Here is a 24,918-nt window from a genome sequence, read left to right as displayed (position 1 = left end):
AAATATAAAGTGTGTGCATTGACGATCAAATACATTAGATCGTTTTTGGAAATTATCAGTTTATTAAACACCAATGAGTTTAGAAAATACGTCAGCTAAGTACACACTTAGAACTAACTAGGTGTAACGCGACTATTTGTCAGTCACGAGCATTCGACCTCCTGCTCTAACAAGTTAGCTTATCATTCTGCCAGACACGTCAATTGGAAAGGATAGAGGAGGAAATAAAGGTTCAGAGCATCGATTAGAAGTTTGGCCTGTGGCTCACATAAGAAATGTTACTAGTGCACATTACTACGCGCATTACTACACAAAAGAAAAGGCAGTAATATTGTCGAGTTCAGCTTCTACGTCTGTTGTCATCGAGTATGTGACAGCCTTGTTATGTCGTCAGAAACTTGGGTTCATGAACCACTTGTGAAGCAGTCGCATAACCAGAAATACATTGTAAAAGAACGTGGCAATGGCCTTCCCCACAGTGATAACATATGCTCGTTCTGACTTTGTGGCAAATGTTTCATCTCGTTACTTGCGAGGAATCCTCCACATGATAGGATCTTAAATAAATAGTAAGGAATAAACATGTGAACCGACTTCCGACAGAGATGCAAGTAAATATTGAAACTATGAAATGTGTATGCGTAAAGTTACATGTGGAGAAAAACTTTGTAACAATTCAAAAGAAACTTCTGCTATAAAAAGAAACAATGATGGAGGGAACAATCACCTAGCAATCTATCGAAAAGGGTTGAGAGACGGCTAAAGCCCTAGTAGGTGATAATACAACAGCACATGGGAGTTGAAATTTTGTCCTCTTTTTAAAGTAAAGTGGCATATTAACGAGTGAGTACGATGCTGGTGCAGGCTGATGTGTTTCGGAACACACGGTGGAGCGTGGATTGTTAGCCATGGGGCTCCGGGGCACGAGACTATCGAAATCGGAACGTGGATCAATGGCAACGTGTCCTCTGGTGTCTTGTTTCTCTTTACAGTCATCAACGGCTGCTCGTAACATGCACCACATGACAGAGGCAATGGGAACGTTTGACCTAGCCGTAAGGGATCGGTTGTATTAATGAAAGGCACCATGAAAGCTGAAGCATACGTGAACTTTATTTCGGACTACCTACACGCCGTTATGCTTAATGTTTTCCGCTATGGCGACAGCACCTTCCAGCAGTAGGTAAACATTTGCGTCACTAGGCTACAAGCCTGCTCCAGTGGTTTGTGCAGCATTATTATAAAATCACGTTGAGTTGTTCAAATTCACCTCATCTGATTCAGATAGGTTGACATATGGGACGCTTTCTATTCTATTTTATTTATTTATTTAATTTTTTGGGTCTTAGTCTTCTGATAGGTTTGATACAGATAGCCACGAATTACTCTCCTGCACCAATCTCTTGTCTCAGAATACCACTATGTCGTCAATTATTTGCTGGATCTATCCCAATCTCTGTCTTCCTCCACTGTTTTCACCCTGTACAGCTTCCTCTAATATCATGCAACTCATCCTATGATGAGTTAAAAGACGTTCTACCATCCTGTCCCTTGTTCTTGTCAGTGTTTTCCATATGTACCATTCCATGCCATTCTCTGGAGAACATCCTCATTCCTTATCTCACTCGGTCACCTGATTTGAACATTCTTCTGTAGCAATACATCTGAAATGGTTTTGTTCTCTTCTTTTCCGATTTCATAGCAATATAATGATGTGCTGCAGATGTATATTCCCAGAAATTTTTTCCTCAAATTAAGGCCTATGTTTGATATCAGTAGGCTTCTTTGGCCCAGGAATGCCCTTATTGCCAGCGCTAATGTGTTTTTATGTCCTGGTGGCTCTGTTCTTCTTGCGTTTTTTTGATGCCTAAACTTTTCCCCGCACAGACCATAAAGGCCCAAAGGTACCTACTAGCCGCCGTATCATCTTCAGCCCACAGGCATCACTGGATGCGGATAAGGGGAGGCATGTGGTCAGCACACCTCTCTCCCGGCCGTACGTCAGTTTCCGAGACCGGAGCCGTTACTTCTCAATCAAGTAGCTCCTCAGTTTGCCTCACAAGGGGTGAGTTCACATCGCTTGCCAACAGCGCTCGCCAGACCGGGTGGTCACCCATCCAATTGCTAGCGTAGCCCGACAGCGCTTAACTTCGGTGATATGACGGGAACCGGTGTCACCACTGCGGCAAGGCCGCTTGCTTATTTTGAGGCCTAGGTACCACAATCCCTTAACTTCGTGTACTTCGTGAACACCAATCTTTCTCGCTTTTCTAAATTCTGCTACTTCTCATTACCTTCGTCTTTCTTCATTTTACTCTTAGTCCATATTATGTACTCATTAGAATGTTCTTTCCATTCAGCTGATCCTGTAATTCTTTTTCACTTTTACTGAGAACAGCAGTGTTATCACTGGGACGTCATAGGTCACCAGTTCGGTTTCCACAAATCACCTTCTCAGTTTAAGATAACTGTGCGACCTTTGCGCAGACGTCTGATGCCGCATGCCTTAGACAAACCACCAGAGACTTATGAAACGCATGCTATGCAGAATAGCTACTGTGTAAGGCGCCATAGGCTGACAAATACCGTAGCAAGCAGACTGTCATAATGTTGTGGCTCTCAAGTGAGTAATGCGAGACAGCGTTATTTGCACTTCCTTGTTAAATGGAGAGAAAAAAAAGAGAATGAGACGGACTTTCATGTCTATACATGTGTGCGCGTACTTTTAAGTGCGTGCGTGTGTGTGTGTGTGTGTGTGTGTGTGTGTGTGTGTGTGTGCAGGTGGTGGGTGGGGTTGTTGCAGGACCACCGTGTCTGTTATGGAGCACAGCTGTACAGGGTTGCAGCGAGCTGCTACTCACTGGCGAAACAGCACTTTTCGCGCCGGGCGGTGAAGATGATGGCGAACAGCACGACGAGCAGCAGCAGCAGCAGGCCCGCCGCCACACTCACCAGCGTTGTCACAGACAGCGGCTCTGCAAAGAGAAGCGGAAAACTGCGCTCACACACCCACGCAACTGTGTGAGTCTCAGTAACTCCAACCCGGACAATGCTCCACGAGGAGGTAAAGTTCCGCTGATAAAAAAATGAGGCCAACATTACAGACACAGTCTTTCGGACAAAACAAAGGACGACGCAAATTAGGTTTTGCTACTTGTACTCCTGATACTACACTCCTCGTGTGCTGAGGTGTCGTACTATTTAAAGAATTCATTTTAAAGAATTAATCACTGTCATCCTTTACCAGTAAAACCCACCACAGAGAATCGAGCTCCCATGAACAGATTGACATACCTTCCTAACAGTGCGCCGTACAATGTTATAGTTTTGCAGATACATTCAGTGGTGTATGTGGATACTGTCTGCAAAATGTGTTGTGAAAGGAGTTAGTAGTAAGTAAGTACAGCGGCTCTGCAAAGAGAAGCGGAAAACTGCGCTCACACACCCACGCAACTGTGTGAGTCTCAGTAACTCCAACCCGGACAATGCTCCACGAGGAGGTAAAGTTCCGCTGATAAAAAAATGAGGCCAACATTACAGACACAGTCTTTCGGACAAAACAAAGGACGACGCAAATTAGGTTTTGCTACTCGTACTCCTGATACTACACTCCTCGTGTGCTGAGGTGTCGTACTATTTAAAGAATTCATTTTAAAGAATTAATCACTGTCATTCTTTACCAGTAAAACCCACCACAGAGAATCGAGCTCCCATGAACAGAATGACATAGCTTCCTAACAGTGCGCCGTACAATGTTATAGTTTTGCAGATACATTCAGTGGTGTATGTGGATACTGTCTGCAAAATGTGTTGTGAAAGGAGTTAGTAGTAAGTAAGTACAGCGGCTCTGCAAAGAGAAGCGGAAAACTGCGCTCACACACCCACGCAACTGTGTGAGTCTCAGTAACTCCAACCCGGACAATGCTCCACGAGGAGGTAAAGTTCCGCTGATAAAAAAATGAGGCCAACGTTACAGACACAGTCTTTCTACACAAAACAAAGGACGACGCAAATTAGGTTTTGCTACTCGTACTCCTGATACTACACTCCTCGTGTGCTGAGGTGTCGTACTATTTAAAGAATTCATTTTAAAGAATTAATCACTGTCATCATTTGCCAGTAAAACCCACCACAGAGAATCGAGCTCCCATGAACAGAATGACATACCTTCCTAACAGTGCGCCGTACAATGTTATAGTTTTGCAGATACATTCAGTGGTGTATGTGGATACTGTCTGCAAAATGTGTTGTGAAAGGAGTTAGTAGTAAGTAAATACAGCGGCTCTGCAAAGAGAAGCGGAAAACTGCGCTCACACACCCACGCAACTGTGTGAGTCTCAGTAACTCCAACCCGGACAATGCTCCACGAGGAGGTAAAGTTCCGCTGATAAAAAAATGAGGCCAACATTACAGACACAGTCTTTCGGACAAAACTAAGGACGACGCAAATTAGGTTTTGCTACTCGTACTCCTGATACTACACTCCTCGTGTGCTGAGGTGTCGTACTATTTAAAGAATTCATTTTAAAGAATTAATCACTGTCATCCTTTACCAGTAAAACCCACCACAGAGAATCGAGCTCCCATGAACAGAATGACGTACCTTCCTAACAGTGCGCCATACAATGTTATAGTTTTGCAGATACATTCAGTGGTGTATGTGGATACTGTATGCAAAATGTGTTGTGAAAGGAGTTAGTAGTAAGTAAGTAAGAATTCAGACATTTTGCCTGATAGTGCACTTTTACCTTAACACCAGCGAAAATTTACTAAGTGACAAACTTATTTTTTCTTTTCATCATTGGGGGAGGGGCGTCAACGAAAAAACATTTCGTATGGAGTTTGAAATTATGTGTAGAGTTTGCTGGAGATCGCTTAGTGCTCTCATCCTCAAATCTTGAGTGAGTGTAGTTCGAGTATTTTGCGCGCTGTGTGTTACTCCGGTACCAGATGTAATGCTGGACTTATCGTTACAGTTCCTGGGGAATAAATTATGGCAACATTTTAAATTTTTAAATTCGATCAATAACTGTATGGCATATTGAAAATCAATTTTTTGCTGTCCCTGGAAGCCGTAACGTAGGCAGCCTTCAGGTGTGTTTTGCCCCGGATTAGCCGTTTAGTAATATAGATTTCGGAAGGCGGAATCTTCATAAGCTCTCGATACTGATGTCCCAGTCGGACACCGATTATTCACTGTAGCCACCTCGAGGACCTATGGTAACACCCGCCAACCAGAGGCTGCCCTATGGTACAGCCAGTGACAGACTCTAGAACGAAATTTTCACTCTGCAGCAGAGTGTTTGCTCATATGAATCTTCCTGGCAGATTGGAACTGGGTGCTGGACCGAGACTTGAACTAGGGACCTTTACCTTTCGTGGGCAAGTACTCTATTAACTGAACTGCCCAAGCACTATTATGAATGAATGTATTCAGCACAGTTCAATAAAGAGAGCTCAAAATGCAGTGCCTTAAGTGACAGATATGATTAGATTGACAACATAAATGACATTTAGTTAAAGAGTTAGGTGTTGGAAAAGTACACTAAGTACAGAAAATCGAGGAGACATAACATTTCATATGTTCGAGCCCCTTACTGTTCTGATCCATATTATAATCTATACGAACTCCACTTACTTTCAGCACAGAGCCGATATCGACACAGTTGGGCGTTCCGTGTTCGATGATATATGTGTGGTGTATTCAGTACGTGTGTATTTCCTCCAAGAGTTCTTGCAATCAGTGCCTCCTCTGAGACAATAGGGCAGAATAATCTTGGTGTTCACGTATCTCCCGATGAAGAAGTTTCACAGGGTGAAGTCAGGGGATCCTACAGATAATTTGCTGATCCTTCCTGGGCGATATGCCGATTGCCGAAAGTACGGTTTAATGGAGCTCGTTCTCGTTCTTCAACAAGCGCTGGGACTCCATCGAGGTGGAACCACATCCTAGCTCCGATAACGGTGGCGGCAGCTCTTGCAAGAATACTCCGTACATTCACCAGTAGAGCCGAGGAGGAAACTTGTAGGTCCCGAGCAAGCAGGTAGTCGAGATATCAGCCCATAACGCTCGGAGTACAGCTAACCAGAACACAAGCCTATTTTCCAAACATACACTCCTAAATTTCCTGCAATGTAAATCATTTCAGCTTTACACCGTGTCATATATGACTCATAAGGTACCTGTAATTTGAGCGTGTCCTTTACGATATTTTCACAAAGACTAGTACTGTTTTACAGACTGAAAGCAACTTTCAACAAATAATTCCACACCTACAGACAGAGAGTCATACAGTGCTGACTCGCAGTAAATGTCTATAGAGCAACCTCAGCTTGGGGAAATGTCGATCAGAAGAAACGTGAATATTCTGATTGCTTCCGGCTTCTAAATTCCACTTTTATTCATCTACTGCCACGATACAATTCGACGAGTGTCATGAAAAACATTGAAAACAATCATTAGCAGCCACCAGCATCGAACACATAAAATACCAAAACTTTTTACTCTGATGGTGTGTGTACATGCAGATTACAGTGAAATTTTGACACAGACTGGTTTAGAACACTTTCTATTTGCATCCTTCGACAACTCTAAAACTTTATCCCACCTATTCAATAAAGAATCAATACTGCCTGGACTTTGCCGTCTGTGATCAATGTGGATGTCCTTTCTTCACGATCAGCGTAATCAACTCTGTGCGGCCTTGGCCTAATGATTGGCAGTGGGTGGCAGCACAATGCATCTAATATGAAAAACGTATGTCTTTGAGGGTATCCAGATACTTTTGATCACAGAGTGTAGAATATGTACCGGAGCAGAAAGATGACTGAAGGAAACATACAACATGCGCTCTCTTCTGACAATTTTACACTCTCGTTGCATTTGGCATATCACGTGTAACTTAGATTTTGAAATTCCCTTATATAAGTGCCACAGGGAAGAATGTTCCTGATTTTTATGCAAGCTTGGACGAATGTCAATAGAGACACAATAACATATAATGATTATTTAATATTCTAAGCACCGACGAAACAAATCGTTACAACAATAAACTCGTTGAGGAGAAGCAGCCACTACATTTTCTCCAAACAGAGGTTCTGAATATAATTTATTTGCAGAACGTTTTCAAAACTGTTGTATTAGGTTATAACATTCGCTCATTTCCTTATGCATTGGAAGCAAACAGTACAGTTTCATCAGCAAAACGAGAGTGGTTCAGATATGTTCCATTAATACGTTTTCCTTCTCCCTGTTTTAGGGATAGTAAAACTTCAACTGATGAGAGCAGTTCCTAACCCCCTTTTAACCTAAAGTTTTGTTGTATTGACGGAGGCAAATTAATACTTTGATATAAAATAGTTGAGGCCTTCGTGGCCACTTGTTGACGTGTTGGCTGTTGGACTTTGTCTAGTGATCTTTGCCACCAGCAGAGAAGGTGAATCTTTCACAGTACCATCCGCTCGAGCTGGTGGAACGTCATAAACATCATTAAACAAACGGCTGAATATCTTTAGGCAAAAACCAACAGGCAACACCATTGACAAATAAAAGAGTCGTTTGGTACATAATGTTCCACAGATTATTTCTCACATCATATTTTTCTTAAGAGATAGAATTTGGAGGCGATACCAATAAAAATTCGTTTTACAAGTATTATTTTTGTGCAGGGTCTCCATCACGTTCTGTGGTCGTACGCCAGATCTGTGTACAGCATGTATTACCTGCTGGTGGAAGCTGCTGTCCTGGGACCGTAGCACGGGATACGTTTCTCTCTCATCATCATTAAACGTTGTCCCGTGTAGAGATCTCTTAAATCATGCAAACAAATGGAAGTCCGAGAGAATCAGGCCTAGTCTATAGGGGGTATGAGGCAATGATGTCCATTCCGATTTGGCAAAGTGTTCCCTGGATTTAGGGCGTCAGGGCTAGTCTATAGATTGGATGAGGCAATGATGTAAATCCAGATCTGGCAAAGTGTTTTCCTGGGTTGAGGGACGTGTGTGATAGTGCATGGCGGTAATGGCACAAGATTCCTTTCGGGTTCTTGTCTGACCTAGGAAGCGGAAGATGGTTGTTGAGTTTGTTCAGAGTCTTCACATACGCCTGAAGTTTTTGATTGGTCATTTTGCAAGTATATCCTCGAGTATTTAACTATCTCAGAAGTGTGCCATCATGACATCGGCAGGTGACGACCGCGGCCTTAAACTTCTCCTATTCAGTGATAGGTGGTTGTGCTACTCCAGGTAACTGCAGTGACTGCAGTTGCAATCATTGCACAAACACACACACACACACACACACACACACACACACACACACACTTCCAGTACTCACTGTCGGTTGTCGGCTTGCGATGTGCCGGTCTCCATGAGTACTTACACGAGGTTCACTACTTCGGAAGCGCTGCCTGCGACACTCCTTTCCAAACGTGGGCTGTCGTGGAACTTAATTTCTGCACTTTCTGACGCTCCGACTCTATTTACCCTTCGTAAAATTGCATTATTGTCGTACATACCATTCGCACACGTATAGAAGGAAATCAAATGAACGCCTTAAAGGATGTAATCGTGTATACAGGGTTTAACAAGTATTAAGTGATGGTGTGTTTATCTGTGGTACCTAAAAATGTACACAAATCAGTGTGATGATTGTCTTTTCCGTGTGTCGAACAGCCTTCCCACAAACACTTCACAAACTTTACGACCTTCTTTTGTGCAAGGTCCTGATTCATCAGTAAGTGTTACTCCAACAATTGACCTGCTGCCCAAGAGGAAATACAGATCAATTACTTGCTAATGCCACATGCAGTGTGAAGCGAAATTCGCGCACTCGAGCTTCGCACCGCCACTCCTCACATGCCAGCGATAAAAAAAGTCTCTCCCAAAATTTCATCTGGCGAGTATATCTGGCAGATAAAGGACGTTAAAGAGTGGCAATCTGGCAACACCGTAACAACACGTATAGTAAGTACATCTAAGAGGAATCTGGAATCCTGCTCCACTGTTGGCGCAGTGGATAGAGTTCTGGGTTACCATACAGGAATATACACCGCTTCTTATGTCAAATGTGGCCTAAATTTATAACATTTTGTTGCGATAAACGCAACAAATACGTGGTTAGGCAAATGAGAAATAGAGAGTTGAAACAATTAATTGGACCGTGATAATAACACATACAAATAGTAACTGAGTTTGGGCATTGTTTGCAAAGCACGTTGCTAGTCTAACGGTAACGTGAGACCCTAAGGAAATGTAATGGATCTGAACAAGACAAGAATAATAGTTGGTACTAATCTATGTGATCATTAGAGGAGGGTACAAAGAAAATAGGTTTCACTTCCAGTAGGGGAAGTGATGCGAATACATTCGAGCCCATGACGTGGAAAGGTCATCTTTCAAAGTTGACCAAAGTTCCATTTCTGCGATTGTCGTACGTATATGCAAATTTAAGAACCTTCAACATCACAGCGCGTCAGCAATCGTTGGTTAATATATTAAAAAACTAAAAACCCGCCTCGATTGCGAAAAAAGTACCTGGTGATGTTAACCCAGGTTTCGGCGTAGATAACTACACCATCTTCAGAACAACAATAAAACCGACAAGCGCCTAAGAAGACCTTTGTCAATGATTCTTTTTCGTTTATAAATGTATAGCTATGGTGTCTTTAATCATTGACAAAGGTCTTCTTAGGTACTTGTGGGTTATATTGTTGTTCTGAAGAAGGTGTAGTCATCTACGCCGAAACCTGGGTTAACACTTTACACTAGGTGCTTTTTCGCAATCGAGGCGGGTTTTTAGTTTTTTAATATTTAGTACACCCAAATGTTTTCCAGAGGACCCACAGAAATCGCTGTTGGCGATTAAAGTGTCAGATACCGTACCATTTGGACTACATTTACCAAATAAAAAACAGCTGCTTGAACACAGGATCGAATCCTTGACCTCCTGCATGCTAACCGAAAACTGTATCCACTGCAACAACGGTACCGCCCAAGTACAATAGGATGACAGAACCAGTTGCTATACATGTGGTTACAGTGTTGCCATATTGCCAATCTTTAACGTTCTTTTTCTGCCGTATGTACTAGCGGACGAAATTTTGTGGCAGACATTTTTTTATCACTGGCATGTGAGGAGTCACGCAGCGAAGCCCGAGTGCGCGAATTTCACTTAACCCTGTATATTTGGAGGTACTAGCCAGCCTGAAGAAGTACGACTTATAACAAATGTAGTTTTTAGTTTGAAAATGACGTAAATACTGGTGTCATGCTGTTAATTTGACCGTCCTCAGTCATATCTGCACTTATACCCGTTGCATCCCGTATGTTCTAATGGAGTGGTGTATGTGACGGTACTCACCCCTGACGACCAGGTGGAGCGCGTGGCGGCCCTTGCCGCGATCATTCTCGGCCGTGAGGTAGTACTGGCGTTGGTCCGCGGGCGACACCTCTCGGACGCGAAGACGCGCCTCGTAGCAGTCTTCTCGCACGTCCTGCAGCACACAGCAACAAGGCGGAAGGGTCAGTCACTCTGCAGCAGAGCTGTGAGGGACGCCAGTAGGTAGGCGGCTTTTGATAATACACAGGGTAGTTCACAACTACGTCCAGGGTTTTAAGAAGGCGACTGCGCGTAAAGGCAAGTGTAAAGCAAGCAGACACATATCAATGGAGATAATATCTCTCCAAGTTTTCAACTCACATTACAAGTGCTCACTACGGGAACTGTTAGTGACATAGCAAACGTCAATACGATAAACTCTTGCCACATACGTCACAACACATCACGGTCGATGTCAATGACGACATTAATGATCTTGCCTTACTGTTTTCCCAAATTAAGTGGTAAAGAAAAATAATCCATAAACCTATGATGAGGACATTCCGCAACCGAAAATAACTTTTAGAGAATCACAAATGCGTTTGACAATCTTCAAAATGGTTCAAATGGCTCTGAGCACTATGGGACTTAACATTTGTGGTCATCAGTCCCCTAGAACTTAGAACTACTTAAACCTAACTAACCTAAGGACATCACACACACCCATGCCCGAGGCAGGATTCGAACCTGCGACCGTAGCAGTCGCGCGGTTCCAGACTGCGCGCCTAGAACCGCTAGACCACCGCGGCCGGCTGACAATCTTCTGTGATTGTTCTTCGCCCTAGTTTCCCACGTTATGAAGATTCATCTTCCCAGTCAAATGGAACATAGCTTTGTCACTGAAAAGACAAACCAAGTAATGTTCCTCCCGTAGCCACAGCAAGCCTTTGCAAAAGTAAAATGGAAATTTGTGGTATGGTCTTACGGGAGCAAACTGCTGAGGCCATCGGTCCCTAAGCCTAGACACTGTTTAATCTAACATAAACTAACTTACGCTATGGACAACACACACACCCATACTCGAGGGAGGACTCGAACCTCCTACGGGGAGAGCCGCATGGCACGCCTAAGACCACGCGGCTACCTTGCGCGGTCTTTGAGAAAGTCAGAATGAAACTGCAACAAGTGCAGACAGTTTGGTTTCACAACAAAACATTTCCGTACAATTCAAAGAATTTTTAGCATACTGCAGCCCCGTCAGCAACTGTGATAGACTAATAGTTTGAACAATCATCCTCAGTTGCACAAATTTTCTGGTCTTTACCAGGTTTCGGCTACATTAATCTAGCCTTCTTCAGAAGCATAAAATTACTATAACATGCCATAGAAAGGCACAGTCAGCATTAACATGAAAACCTATAGTACCGTCGTACCATGTCGAATTAAAACTACTTAGGTGAAGGACAACCCCGGCATCTCTTCACCACGCGGTCGGTTGGCAGTGGCAAATACATGAGCACTGACCGTTGCACGCGGAACTGCACTGAGCACATAGCAACTTGTGTGCGTGCGCTTACGGAGAGTCAAGGCTGTATAAATCATTGGTTGTCTGTATATCATGTATTGGGAGCTGATAACAGTAATTGTAAGCAAAGAAAGCTTTATGTGATGAAGTCCATATGTGTATTAACTATACGTAACTTGTATTAAATGGTAGGAAGTTTACTTGGTTGGGTATATAAAGTTCAAGGACAACCTTTACGACTTTAAGCACATATGGTCATCGTGTAAAGTATCTCCACCGAACATGCCTAATAGCGAGCACCTTACTTGTCTCACTTATTTAAAACCTCAGTCATTATCTATAGTTAACTAGTATTGACCGACATAGGTCAAGCCTATTAATTAAAGTGTGACGGATGGTACTACTCTGCTTCAGGACTGCTTGTGTCGCAGTCATATGTTATTCGACACTTTCTTTGAGTTGTCAAGGCTGTACGCCTGGTTGTTTAGGAAGGAGTAGAAGTTTGTGATGTCTGAAGATGGGTGTAACCCCGAAACGCATAACATGTTGTAATAAAAGAGTCAATTGATCATCTCATGACTTTATTGCGATTGTACAGCATTGGTGGCCAATTTGTAACAATAAAATGATCGCAGGCCTCAGACGGGATTTTATGTCCTGTATATCACTTTATTTTGTATGTTCGTCCAGTATATACTTTTCATTTTCGTTATGTTTTCTTGCCTTTCATAAGACTTCCTAACTCAAATTCTACAGACTGCATCTGATGATGAAACTAAATTCCTGCAAAATCGGGGATCCTATAAATAAAGGACTTCCAGCTATAGCGCCCTTCTCTTTACAAAAAGACTATATTTTGTTTTAATTTAATTGTATTGTACATATTCCACACGTCCTTTCCAAGTTTCCGTTTGTGTTAGTTTTATAGCACTTTGTGTGTGGCTTCATGCTACCCGATGAAATTTTATGATTATACTTTATAATCTTTTATTAATATAGACTGTTCACAAGGTGTTATTATTTTATAAATTATTTCTGTAACATACATTTATATCACAATAAAAAAGTCCCAATCCATTGACTCACGCTGCTCCTATAGGCCACTGTCCTAGCTTATACTGTAGCTGCAGGTACCCATTAGTAACAGTTTACGTTTTCCCATAAAGTGATGTTTACGCTACATAGTACAATATTGCCACGTTTATATAATATGTGGTCAGTTACATACATGCACTTCTTATTGTAATGCAAGACTTATGGACGCAGTAAGTTATCTACCTTCGAACAAGTTTGGAAATTTGTTAAGCCTTTATTTCTATGTACTGTAACGCCCACTGTATTTCGTTCCTCAGCATGGTTTGATAATGGACAAGCCTTCCGAAAGTAGTCATCAATTAATAAATAAAACTTTCTTAAGAAGTTAATGGTTTTTTTACCCAAGTCTCAGAATCTTATGCTTCCTATAAAGAAGATAATTAACCCACTTTATGTTGTGAAACTACACACATAAAAAAAAAATGTTTTGAATTTGTCCGGTTCCCAGAACTCTTCAAGATAGACGTTGACTGTGGATATTGTATCACAGACACAGTCCCTTTAACTGATCAGAGATGTCACCAACCCGCCCAAAGATGTAAAGAACCACGCAGACGCAGCGCCTGTTAGATGGAGGGGGTCCGAAAGCCGATCAGTTCTAGTCGTTCCTCCATGAATGAGGTAGACAGCTCATGTTGTCTGTAGTTCAACCATGCCTACACGGTCAATACCGCGGTTCGATCGTGTCCGCATTGTTACCTTGTGCCAGGAAGTGTCCAGGCGTCTCGGGGTAATCCAAAGCGATATTGTTCGCACATGGAGGAGATACAGAGAGACAGGAACTGTCGATGTCATGCCTCGCTCAGCTCGACAAAGGGCTGCTACTGCAGAGAATGACCGCTTCCTACGAATTACAACTTGGAGGAATCCTGACAGTAACGTCACCACGTTGAATAATACTCTTCGTGCAGCCACAGGACGTCTTGTTACGACTCAAACTGTGCACAATAGGCTGCATGATGCGCAACTTCACTACCGACGTCCACGGCGAGGTCCGTCTTTGCAACCACGACACCATGCAGCGCGGTACAGATGGGCCCAACGACATGCCGAATGGACCACTCAGGACTGACATCACGTTCTCTTCTTCCGTTGAGTGTCGCGTATGTCTCCAACCAAGCAATCGTCAGAAACGTGTTTGGAGGCAACTTGGTCATGCTGAACGCCTTAGACACACTGTCTAGCGAGTGGAGCAAGGCAGAGGTTCCTTGCTGTTTTGGGTTGGTGTTATGTGCGGCCGACGTACGCCACTTTTTGGTCATGGAAGATGCCGTAATGGCTGTACGATAAGTGAATGCCATCCTCCGACCGACAGTGCAACTATATCGGCAGCATATTGGTGAGGCATTTGCCTTCATGGCATTTCAATTCGCGCCTCCCATCATGCACGTCTTGTGAATGACTTCCTTCAGGATAAAGACATCGCGCGACTAGAGTGGCCACCATGTCTTACAGACATGAACCCTATCGAACATGCCTGGGATAGATTGAAAAGGGCTTTTTATGGACGACGTGACCCACCATCCACACATGGATTACGACGAATCGCCGTCGAGGAGTGGAACAGTCTGGACCAACAGTGCCTTCATGGACTTGTGGATAGTATGCCACGACGAATACAGGCATGCATCAATGCAAGAGGACATGCTACTGGGTATCAGAGGTAGCGGCGTGTACCGCAATCTGGGCCACCACCTCTGAAGATCTCGCTGTATGGTGGCACAACAAGCAATGTGTGGTTTTCATGATCAGTAAAAACGGCGGAATAGATGTTTTATGTTGGCCTCTATTCCAGTTTTGTGTACAGATTCCAGATCTCTCGGAAACGAGGTAATGCAAAACTATTTTTGAAGTGGTTTATAATTAATATTTACAGTTATTATTATTGTTAATGCTAATCCATGAAGTTTTGATATATAGGCTATTGTTCTTCCCTGTTGTGTTTTTCGTAATTAGTGTGAAGTTGGAACCAGAATATAAAGAACGTATTCTACAGGTACCACACATACACACACACACACACACACACACACACACACACACAGACAATTACGACCTACCCCAAAACTTCAAGATCCTAGGTATCATCGATTTCATTGAGCACATTCTCTACCTTACGGTTCAGAAGCGAGTGACACTGAACTACTGTATGCCACTCACTTCTGAAGAAGGCCAAATTATTTTGGCTGAAACCTGGGTAAAATTTGGTTTCTATTTGCAACTGAAGCTAATGTGTTACATGTCCATTTATCACAGTTGCTGACAGGGCTGCACAATGCTAAAAATTCAGATAAAACTGTCTGTTCACTTCAGGCATGTCGCAGTAGTAGTAGTAGTCCTGTTAAGTCACGTCTCTCAAGGTTGATCTTATAGTTCGTTAAGCATTTCTGTTTAGACGTTGATATCCTCCCACCTGGGCCATATATTTAGCAAGGCATCTACAAACTGTGGGGAAATAACAAATTGTGGTCTCCCTCGATGTGACTTGAAGAAAATGGTGTCCTCCCACGATTCAGTTCATGCAAAACTATTGAAAACTTCGTCATTGTAAAATTTTTAAAATGTGCATTGTTTCAACGAACATCTACTTGTGTTTTGGCGGTAAGGCCGGTAATGATCTCAAGGATTCTAGAATCCTCGGTGTTAGTTCTACAAATGGTTAAAACGGCTCTGAGCAGTATGGGACTTAACATCTGAGGTAATCTGTCCCCTAGATCGTAGAACTACTTAAACCTAACTAACCTAAGGACATCACACTCATCCATGCCCGAGGCAGGATTCGAACCTGCGACCGTAGCGGTCGCGCGGTTTCAGACTGAAGCGCCTAGAACCGCTCGGCCACCGTGGCCGTCTCAGTTTTACAGACTGGAATGTTGAAACCATGGACCGTGAGGTTACGCTGGGCCATTCCTCTAAGATCTTCCAGATTTATGAAAAAATGGGTGTCAGTGAAGCTGTAGAGCATTCCCACAGTAATTAAATTTTGTGTTTTTGGCCCATATGGAAGTGAATATCAGAGAAATAGGAGAAGTAGCTTTCCGCAAATGTTCACACGTTCAGTGTAAGGGTACAGAACTGATAAAGCTGTTTCACTCCATGATCAACAGATGTTAGGAGCATGCGTACTTGCTACAGTCTGCAAACTGACAACAGTGGCCTCAGAACCTTACCTTTCTCAGCGTCTCAAATGTGTTCCTAAGCTGTTAAATTTTATCGTTGCTGGTTTACCTTCAGAAGTTTGGTGCCAAGCAAAATGTAGTGAAAGTACGGGATCGTCCCATCATTGTTAGTGGTGAAGAGATGGACTACTTACGTCGGCGAGAGGGTCGGCCTCGTAGCGGCCCAGTGAGGTGCCCTCCCTGAGCTGCTGGCTGCCCCACTCCCAGGAGACGCGGTCTGGCCGTGGGTCTCCGCACACCACCAGCGTCAGCAGAGCGTCCTCGCCGCGGGACACCACCACCTCGTCACCGCCCAGCACCTGCGGCGCTCCTGCGCACGCAACAAAAGACAACTCACTCTCTCACTGCATTTGTAGCGTGCCCTTCTCCGACAGCGAACAAACCAATTTACCATGCTCTCATTCAGCCAGTGAAGTGAGCTGCAGCACTGAAAGTTTCCCATATATATATAACTATACAGTGTGGCCCCATCTCAACATCAGAGACAAGGGAATAAACAATCTTCAGTTTATACAGTCATTACATGTCATGAGCAAAACAAGGAGCCACAGGATGGTGATTTGCAAGTATCAAGAGAGGTCAGTTTGCTATTATCCAGCATGAGTGAGACCTTGTAAGGACATTGAATGTACAGTCACTGAAGACTTGAGATGATGCAGGAGGCACAAACTCGCACTGCTATAGCGAAAGAGGCATTCAATAGGAGTAGGGGTTTATTATGTGATAAATAAAAAAACGCATTAAAGTATCAGGTTTAACTCACCTTTCCCAGTCTCAAACATGTATGCAGACTGAAGTCGTGAATGAAAATTCGTACAAGGGGTGGGACTGGAAACGAGGCAGATGTTCTAACCACTACGCAACCCTAACACAGTGGCTTTACACGAACTACACTCCTGCATCCAAATTTCCATTACGCCTCAGCCCTCATGGTTTTCCCCTAAGCTCGAACAGCACGGCAAACGCTCTCGAACTATACAGGAATAGCAGTTCAAAAGGTTGCACACAAATTGCACTATCCCATCCTGCACTCAACAAAAGGAGAACTGTCTTGCATGCAGCAATTTTGGAACTGGTTTGGAATAATATGGCGTTCCATCCTCGTGAGAGATGTTACACATAGGTCAGTCAGTCACATTAATGATAAATGACCACTTTCACTGATCAGTGTAATGGAGTATTACGTTAATGTGTATCTGTGTCAGAACTGGTGGCAGATGCGCAAGAGTGAATTCGACAGTTTACCGACATGATTCGTTAGTCGTAGCAAGGCGTATAAGGTACAGCGTCACCACTTAAAAGTATTTGCACCAATGCTGAACATGGAATGTAATGCATGACTATTACTTACTTCGGTCAGATGAAACAGAATGCAAGAGACTACTCCCTATGCGTCAAAAATAACCATCCACTCATCGTGTGAGAGCACAGATAGAGCACAAAATTACCAACAACAAAATATAAAATATTGAAAATATTTCTATCAAATTCAGGATCACTGACACCTTTGCTCATAACATTTCTCTCTGGTAAAATGAAAGGCGAATACCTTTGTTGTGAGAACATCTTTAGGATATTCAGCAAAACAATACCTGTTGTAGAATATATACATACTATTAGATTTATATTTGTACTGATTGGAACGAAGTTTCTCGCGACGGCACTTATATGTAAAACATTCTCGGTATTCTTGCCGTGTTAGTTCTGGATAAAATCTCGAGCTTTCGACGATTACGTCTATCGTTATCGTCATTAGCTGACGATGACGATGGAGGTAATCGTCGAAAGCTCGAGATTTATCCAGAACTGACGCGGCAAGAATAACGAGAATGTTTTACATATTTGTACTGATGCTAGCTTGCTGTATATCAATATACCGCCGAATGCGACCTCATGATGTAATATATGTTGAAAGAGGTAGCCGATCAATGTATTGGCTCCAGGTGGACCAGCAATATATTTTACAGGCACGAAAGAAGGGACTTCAAATTCTTAGATGTACTGGAGACATGATTTCGGTGTGCGATGAAATAATGCGAGTCTTCGTAAGACTTTGTCTAGAGACATGAGTTATAGGACACGAAATTATCTTTTCTTCCAATGACTGGGCGACTCTTTTTGTATCTGAAAGAGATGAAATTTTACCTGTCTTGTTAGCTGTGATTTGTACAAAGTTATCCTTCCAGATTCTTCACACTGGAGAAAATTATAAGTGGCAGGAGTCCATCATATAATAAATGACATTGAATATTTTCTGAATCTATTTGGCCACAATAATAATGTGCCGAAGAACTGACGTTCGTCTTTAGTGTCAAGATGGCTCGTTACCTCAGAAAATTTGCCATTTAAATTAACGATCGGCATAGTATTATATGAATTTAGAAAATGATTGACGTTTGTCGTTCGACCCATGAAATGCTTTATTGCACTGTAGCGCAACACGATACAATTTTCTGTAGTTGCGTCTTATTTCAATCAAATGTCACTAACAAGAAGATTTCTCAGCGTAAAACTTTCAGTTTTGTATTTTTATAACTTTATGGTACAGAGTAAACCGATTAATACCAATATATGGCTGACTAGTAAAATTCATAGTTAAATAAAGTTGTCATTATACTTCTGGAATTTCGTTTGGTTCTGTTCTGCTACGTAATCTTGCTGCTAGATAGATACAGCTTCGAAGTCCATAGTCTTCAATATCAGGAAATTATAGTTTAAATGAAATCTGGCTAGGAGAGTAAATGGTAATAAGATTTTTCTTACATGTCTGGACTGCGAGGTTGTGGAGTCTAATATCAGTCCTTGAAAGCATTTAAATACAGTTCTCAAAACTTCTCAATAAAATCGACTTTTAAGTTTTATGACCATCGTTAATATCCCACAGCAAGTCTGTTTGCTTCGACGTGCTCTGTGGCTCTGAGGTAGAATATTCACCTGTTCTGAGGGTGGTCCTGTTTCATTACCCAGCTACATAGGAGCTTATTCTACGAGCAATCCCATCAAAATGAAAGCACATAAAGGCAAAATATTGTAATCTTTTTTATTTAAACACTTTATTAAGAACCTTCTAAAAAGATCGGCGGTTGAGAAATTTTATTTGCGATGAAAACTGGTTGGGTGTGAAAATTAATTGGAGATGATATATGTATTTTTCAAAAAAATCACAGATGTGTATGTCTTAATAACTATATATATGATGAATTTTTATTTAAATGACTTAGTTATTCTAACTGAGCAGGAAAAAAAACGGAGAAAAGGCAATAGCAGAAATAAGACTCGAACCAGCAATTAGCAGTCTCGAGCGCTAGCGACTTTTTCTCCATTTTTATGTATTTTACGCTTCTCGGAAATGTTCGTAGAACATGTAATTTCGTTTAAAAATTTTCGTAGTCCCGGATTCCAATCAGCCGGCGACAACTTTACCACAGAGCTCCCTCTCGAGAAATTGACCTTACTATAGGCTACTAAATTTGCTCGGGAAACTTCAGACTCGATTCTCTTGAGGATTTTTGGGAGTTGGATAACATTCATCATAGCAGTGGTGGGTGGCTGTTTGAGTTCGGAATATAACGTACTATTATTAATACAAAAACTTACAACAACCCGACTGCCATATGTTCTTCTTGTCAAATGTTCGAATGTGTGAGAAATCCTAAGGGACCAAACTGCTGAGTTCATCGGTCCCTAGACTTATACACTACTTAGACTAACTTAAACGAACTTATGCTGAAAGCAACATACACACCCATGCCCGAGGGACAACTCGAACCTCCGGCGGGAGGGGCCGCGGAATCCGTGGCACGGCGCCTCTAACCGGGCGGCCACTCCGCGCGGCGTTCTCCTTGCCAGTAGTAATTTCTGTTGCCTTTTCAATTTTATCCGTTCTTTTTCTCACTGACCCTTTCATTACTTCTTAGATTGCATTGCAGAAAATCTCACAATACGTTCCACCTGATGAATAGTGACCACTACTAGCACTGCCATTCACAAATAGAGTAAGGATCGCAAGAGCCGAGAGCTTTAGTACGGGATGAACGGAAATTTAAGGAATACCAGTTTTCGTAAAATTAAAGGCAGTTTAAGTTTTCATGTAGAAACACAATTTGCCATGAAAAAGGCACTGATTTTATTTGCTAGAGTGTGTTTACAGCTATCCGCTCTTTGTTTACAATTTCTAGTATACTTTTTAAGAGGTAAAGCCTACTCGACAATTCATCGTTAGGTGCACGTATAACAGGAATAATTTCCATACGTTTTTACACTGAGTGATACAATAACTATTGGACAGCATTTGCTACTTATTTTTTGTAATACATTTAATCAACCAATGCATGCTTGGGTAATATAGCACCACCATGTCTGGATGCGTAATATAATAGTACTGTATTATGTGTTTATTTTTATTATATTCACACCGTTCCAAATATAGTAAAAGACGTAGAAACACAAACAGGGAAAAGTATCAGTCCACAATTTAGACGCCTGTGCCGTATAAAAGATTAAAGGAAAGGAATGGAGGATCAGTGAACAGGGAAAGTCGGTAAAGAAAGCAAATTTTAATAATTATAAGAGGAAAGGTAAGTTTTCATCATCTCAATAAGAAGTTGACATGACGAACTTATGTGACGACAATAAGTAGATGATATGGATGTTAATCTGAAACGAAATGCTTGTTAATGTGTCGACGAATTTTGAAAAATACGAAGTACTGGAGCCATTCGCAACGAGGTGGATGGAACAGGCCTCATAATTATTTGTGTGACTTCTTTTACGTCGAAATTGGATTTTTGACGTTTTGATTAAATATGTTACACACTTGACTTAATACTTTCTTGTATGTTTTATATACGTGATAAGTCTAATTTTAATCGCTTATAAAAATAAAACAAATTAAATACTAAAAGGAAGTATCCAAATCAGAAAATTAAACATACTGCACTGGTAATATTTCTTATCGCAAACTATTGTCGCATTTGTTTTTACAGCAGTTAGCATTATCGTTCATAATTATCCCATTTTCTGATATATTAAAGGGACTAAAAGAGACAGTAGCAAAAAAGCATCTTACATAACTAATCTGACATACACATGTGATAAATATATGTACGTGTAAACGATATCCGTTGCAAGTGGAGAGCAAGCCATCAGCTGCATGTGCTGCTCTCGGCCTCCTTACATGACTAACGTATGAACATTCAAAGGCAGAAGATATAATGAACTATGGCCGAGCACGCTGCGAGTGTTCTTCAACCAAGAAAAATAATGCCCTCTCTTAGAGTAATCGCAAAAGAAGCACACCAATATGGAAGAGGGTCGCAAATAAGTTCGGGGTGCGATCTGCGAGATATTTAAATTTTATATATTGACCATAATTATTTTTGTATTTTTGTAACTGTGCTGACTGAAAATCCCGCCCACACTCCTTTATAATTCCATTTCTGAAAATGATCTAAATTTGAACTAAACCGTTAGTCGGTGTAAACACAGAAGCGGCAGTAGACTTAATTACCAAAGCCCACACTCCTTTATAATTCCAGGTCTGAAGACGATCTAAATTTGAACTAAAGCGTTAATGTTTGTAAACATGAAATCGACAATAGACCTAAATACCAAACATTAGTATAATAGTTGCCTTGCATACATACAGTGATTGTACAAAAATATGGAAGCACCAAAGATACAACAGATTACGACGCCTAATATATGTAGGAAACTTGGCGTTCAAGATAGCTTACAGTCGTCTCAGAATTCATATGTACATGTATTGTATAGTTTTCAAGGGAATTTTATACCACCCTCCCTGAAAAATAGTGGGAAGTTCTGGTAACGACGAAGGAGGCCGATAACAATGAAGCACCCTTCTCCCCAATAATACTGAGATCTGATGACTATGGTGGCCAGTGGACAGGCGACAGTTTGTGATCACGGAACAAGTCCTGGACAAATTGAGCGGTGTGAACCGTAGCCCTGTCGTCGTGGAACGCAATATCATTAGATCATTAGCAACACTGAACCTTGGGATCAACCTGCTCAGCCAAAATAGTCACATATACCTCGGAAATAATGCCATCTTGTAGAATGCCGTGGCGCTTATGGGATAGGACGATATAGCTGCACAAATAATCACCCACCCTCGCCGTGTTTCACTCTTGGAACGTAAATTCGTCCAGAAGTTGGAAACAGTGTGAAACAAGACTTATCAGAGCCGTTCATCTTCCGCAGAGTCGGTTTTGAAGATTCGTCACCGCGTTTTCACGTTACGGATATTTCCCTCACTGATGAGTGGATCTCTAATTCGAAATTTCTCTGGATTTAGTTGTTTATGATGGTCACGTAGTGTTGTTTAAGTGCTGGCAGGGTTAGCGAGTGCGACATTCAGTTCTGCAGCGACCCTTACAGCCGTCATGGTCTGAATGTTCCGTCACAACGTACTGCAACGACTGTCCCTGACGGTGACTCGACCCACGCATTCGTCTTCGTTGTGACTTAATTGGATGATGTTTTAAGGCTTTGCCTGTATGCGGTATCTGTCTCCGACACAATGCGTCTTGAAACACCAAATAGTTCGGCTGCCTTGGTCCCGGAAGCACCCACAACGCGAGCACCAAGCATTTTCTATCATTCAAATTCACTTACTCCCGATATAATGGCCTCCCGTCTACTAGAACACTGTTCTGACCATGCCCGACACTTGCAACGCATTGAGGATATTGTACGGATCGCGTCCGTGCTCAAATACAACCGAACAGCTTACAGGCTAGGGTTGCATATACATTTATTTTCAACCATTCACTTCTTGTGGTGTTTCCATACTTTTGTCCAGCGCCTATGTCCTGTATCTCAATATGACATAATGTCGAACATTTATGAGAGCGTTGTTTTGTTCGGCTTGATGCATCATTTTCTCGCGACATATTCGGGTCATATAAAAGACATATTATGGAAGTACTGCATTATGAACACATGTAAGAAAAATGAGGAATAAATTCGCGATTTTAAGAACAGAGTCTTTTGATTAATAATAAAATTCTCCTACGTGCGGCAGATTCGCCCATTCTCCCCTATATCTGGCCTTCACTTGACGAGCAGCAGTACACTGAGGTAAAAAAAGTCATGGGATAGCTAATAATATCTTGTCGGACCTTCATTTTCCCGACATAGTGCAGCAGTTCGATCATGGCATGGATTCAACAAGTCGTTGTAACTTGCATGCAGAAATACTGAGCCATGATGTTCCTACAGGCGGCCGCAGTTGCCAAAGTGCTGCTGCTGCAGGATGTTGAGCACGTCCTGATCTTTCGATCATGTCCGATAAATTATCGATGGGATTCGTGTCGGTCTATGTGGTTGGCTAAATCATTCGCTGGAACTTTCTAGAATTTTCTTCAAACCAGTGACAAACAATAGTGACCCGCTGACATCACATCGTTGTTTGGGAACACTAACTAATGGCAGCAAATGGCCTCCAAGTAGGCGAACATAAGCATTTGCAGTCAGTGATCTGTTCAGTTGGACCAGAGGACCCAGCTAACTGTGTGTAAACGCAGCCCACACCGTTATGGAGGACCTGCGTCCGTGGCTTCGTAAGATCTGCGATGCACTCCAATCTTACCATCAATTCTTACCAACTGAAATCTGAACTCATCCGACCAGGTCACGGTTTACCAGTAGTCTATGATCCAACTGATATGGTCACGAGCCCAGTGGAAGCGCTACAGGTGATGTCGTGCTTTTAACAAAGGCAATCTGCTGCCATAGCCCATTAACACCATTTCGCCACACCGTCCTAACGGACTCATTCATCGTACGGCGCTCAATGATTTCTGCGGTTATTTCTCGCATTATTGCTTGTCTGTTACAACTGTCAATTCTACGCTCTCGGTCCTTAAGGGGAGGCGGTGGCAGAAATTGTGAAAAATTTACAAATTATTTTTATTTGCTTACTTGATACTAAATATAGATTAATATCTCTAATTTTTTCCTTGAAATACGAACTACAAATGGCATAAAAAAATTAAAACCTTAAGCAGTGTAACGCGTCAAGCCCGCTTTTCAATGTACCAAATAGAGGAAAAATTTTATTGCAGAATTTGTCCTGGGAACCTAGAAAATGTAGCTTTAGAAGGCTGTGATTTTTTGTATACATAGCAGCAATGTTGTAAAGAAGGCTGTGGAGCTATTTTCTGCTCCAATCAGTGTGGTATAGAAGTGTTGTAAACAAGTTTCGTGCTGTTCTGTGGGATTCGAGTGATGCTTGATTTTATGTACCATTCTTTGTGCAAGATTGAATTTGTTGATCCCTTTTTACAATGCTTAGGCCTAGTAAAGTATTTTAAAAATATAGTAAGTCCCATATTTGCAATATAAAGCGAAAAACTGACATTGAGGTTAGGGTTGGGCCTGCAGATGCAAACATTAGCTTCTCTCCAAGTACATCTAAAATAAAACTTGGGACAGGGATTGTGTCAGAAGAAACAAATCATGACAGAAATACAGGTTTCAGAATTGTGGATCTGGAAATGGTGGCAGAAGCACTTAGAAAAGCTGCAAGTGCTCTGTTTGTGGAGGAAATGTGGATTTGGTTGATGATGGAAAGAGAGAAGGTTTGGTTAGCACATTGCACATTTTGTGTCAAAACTGTGATGGTGACAGACCATTTAAGACATCAAGGGTCAGTAATAGAATCCATGAAGCCAATATGAGATTTGCTTACGGACTAAGATGTATAGGGATTGGAAGAGATGGTGCAAACCTTTTATGTGGTATTATGAACATGTCTGGTCCTCCACTAAAATTTTCTG

General features: G+C 42.0%; 1 protein-coding gene across 1 annotated transcript in view; it reads right to left on the bottom strand.

The window, feature by feature from the left end:
- The window catches only part of LOC126484811 (irregular chiasm C-roughest protein), a 410,474-nt gene that overhangs the window by 13,246 nt on the left and 372,310 nt on the right, over positions 1 to 24,918 (bottom strand). Inside the window, exons 9-11 of the mRNA XM_050108408.1 lie at positions 16,252 to 16,427; positions 10,361 to 10,493; positions 2,862 to 2,975 (exon numbers count right to left, since the gene is read on the bottom strand). Coding sequence (XP_049964365.1) covers positions 2,862 to 2,975; positions 10,361 to 10,493; positions 16,252 to 16,427 — 423 coding nt within the window. The remainder of the gene's footprint in view (positions 1 to 2,861; positions 2,976 to 10,360; positions 10,494 to 16,251; positions 16,428 to 24,918) is intronic.

The sequence above is a fragment of the Schistocerca serialis genome, chromosome 6 (assembly GCF_023864345.2).
Source record: "Schistocerca serialis cubense isolate TAMUIC-IGC-003099 chromosome 6, iqSchSeri2.2, whole genome shotgun sequence".
In the NCBI taxonomy this organism is placed as follows: domain Eukaryota; kingdom Metazoa; phylum Arthropoda; class Insecta; order Orthoptera; family Acrididae; genus Schistocerca; species Schistocerca serialis.
Note: the sequence above shows the minus strand (reverse complement) of the source record. Positions and strands in the feature narration are given on the sequence as shown.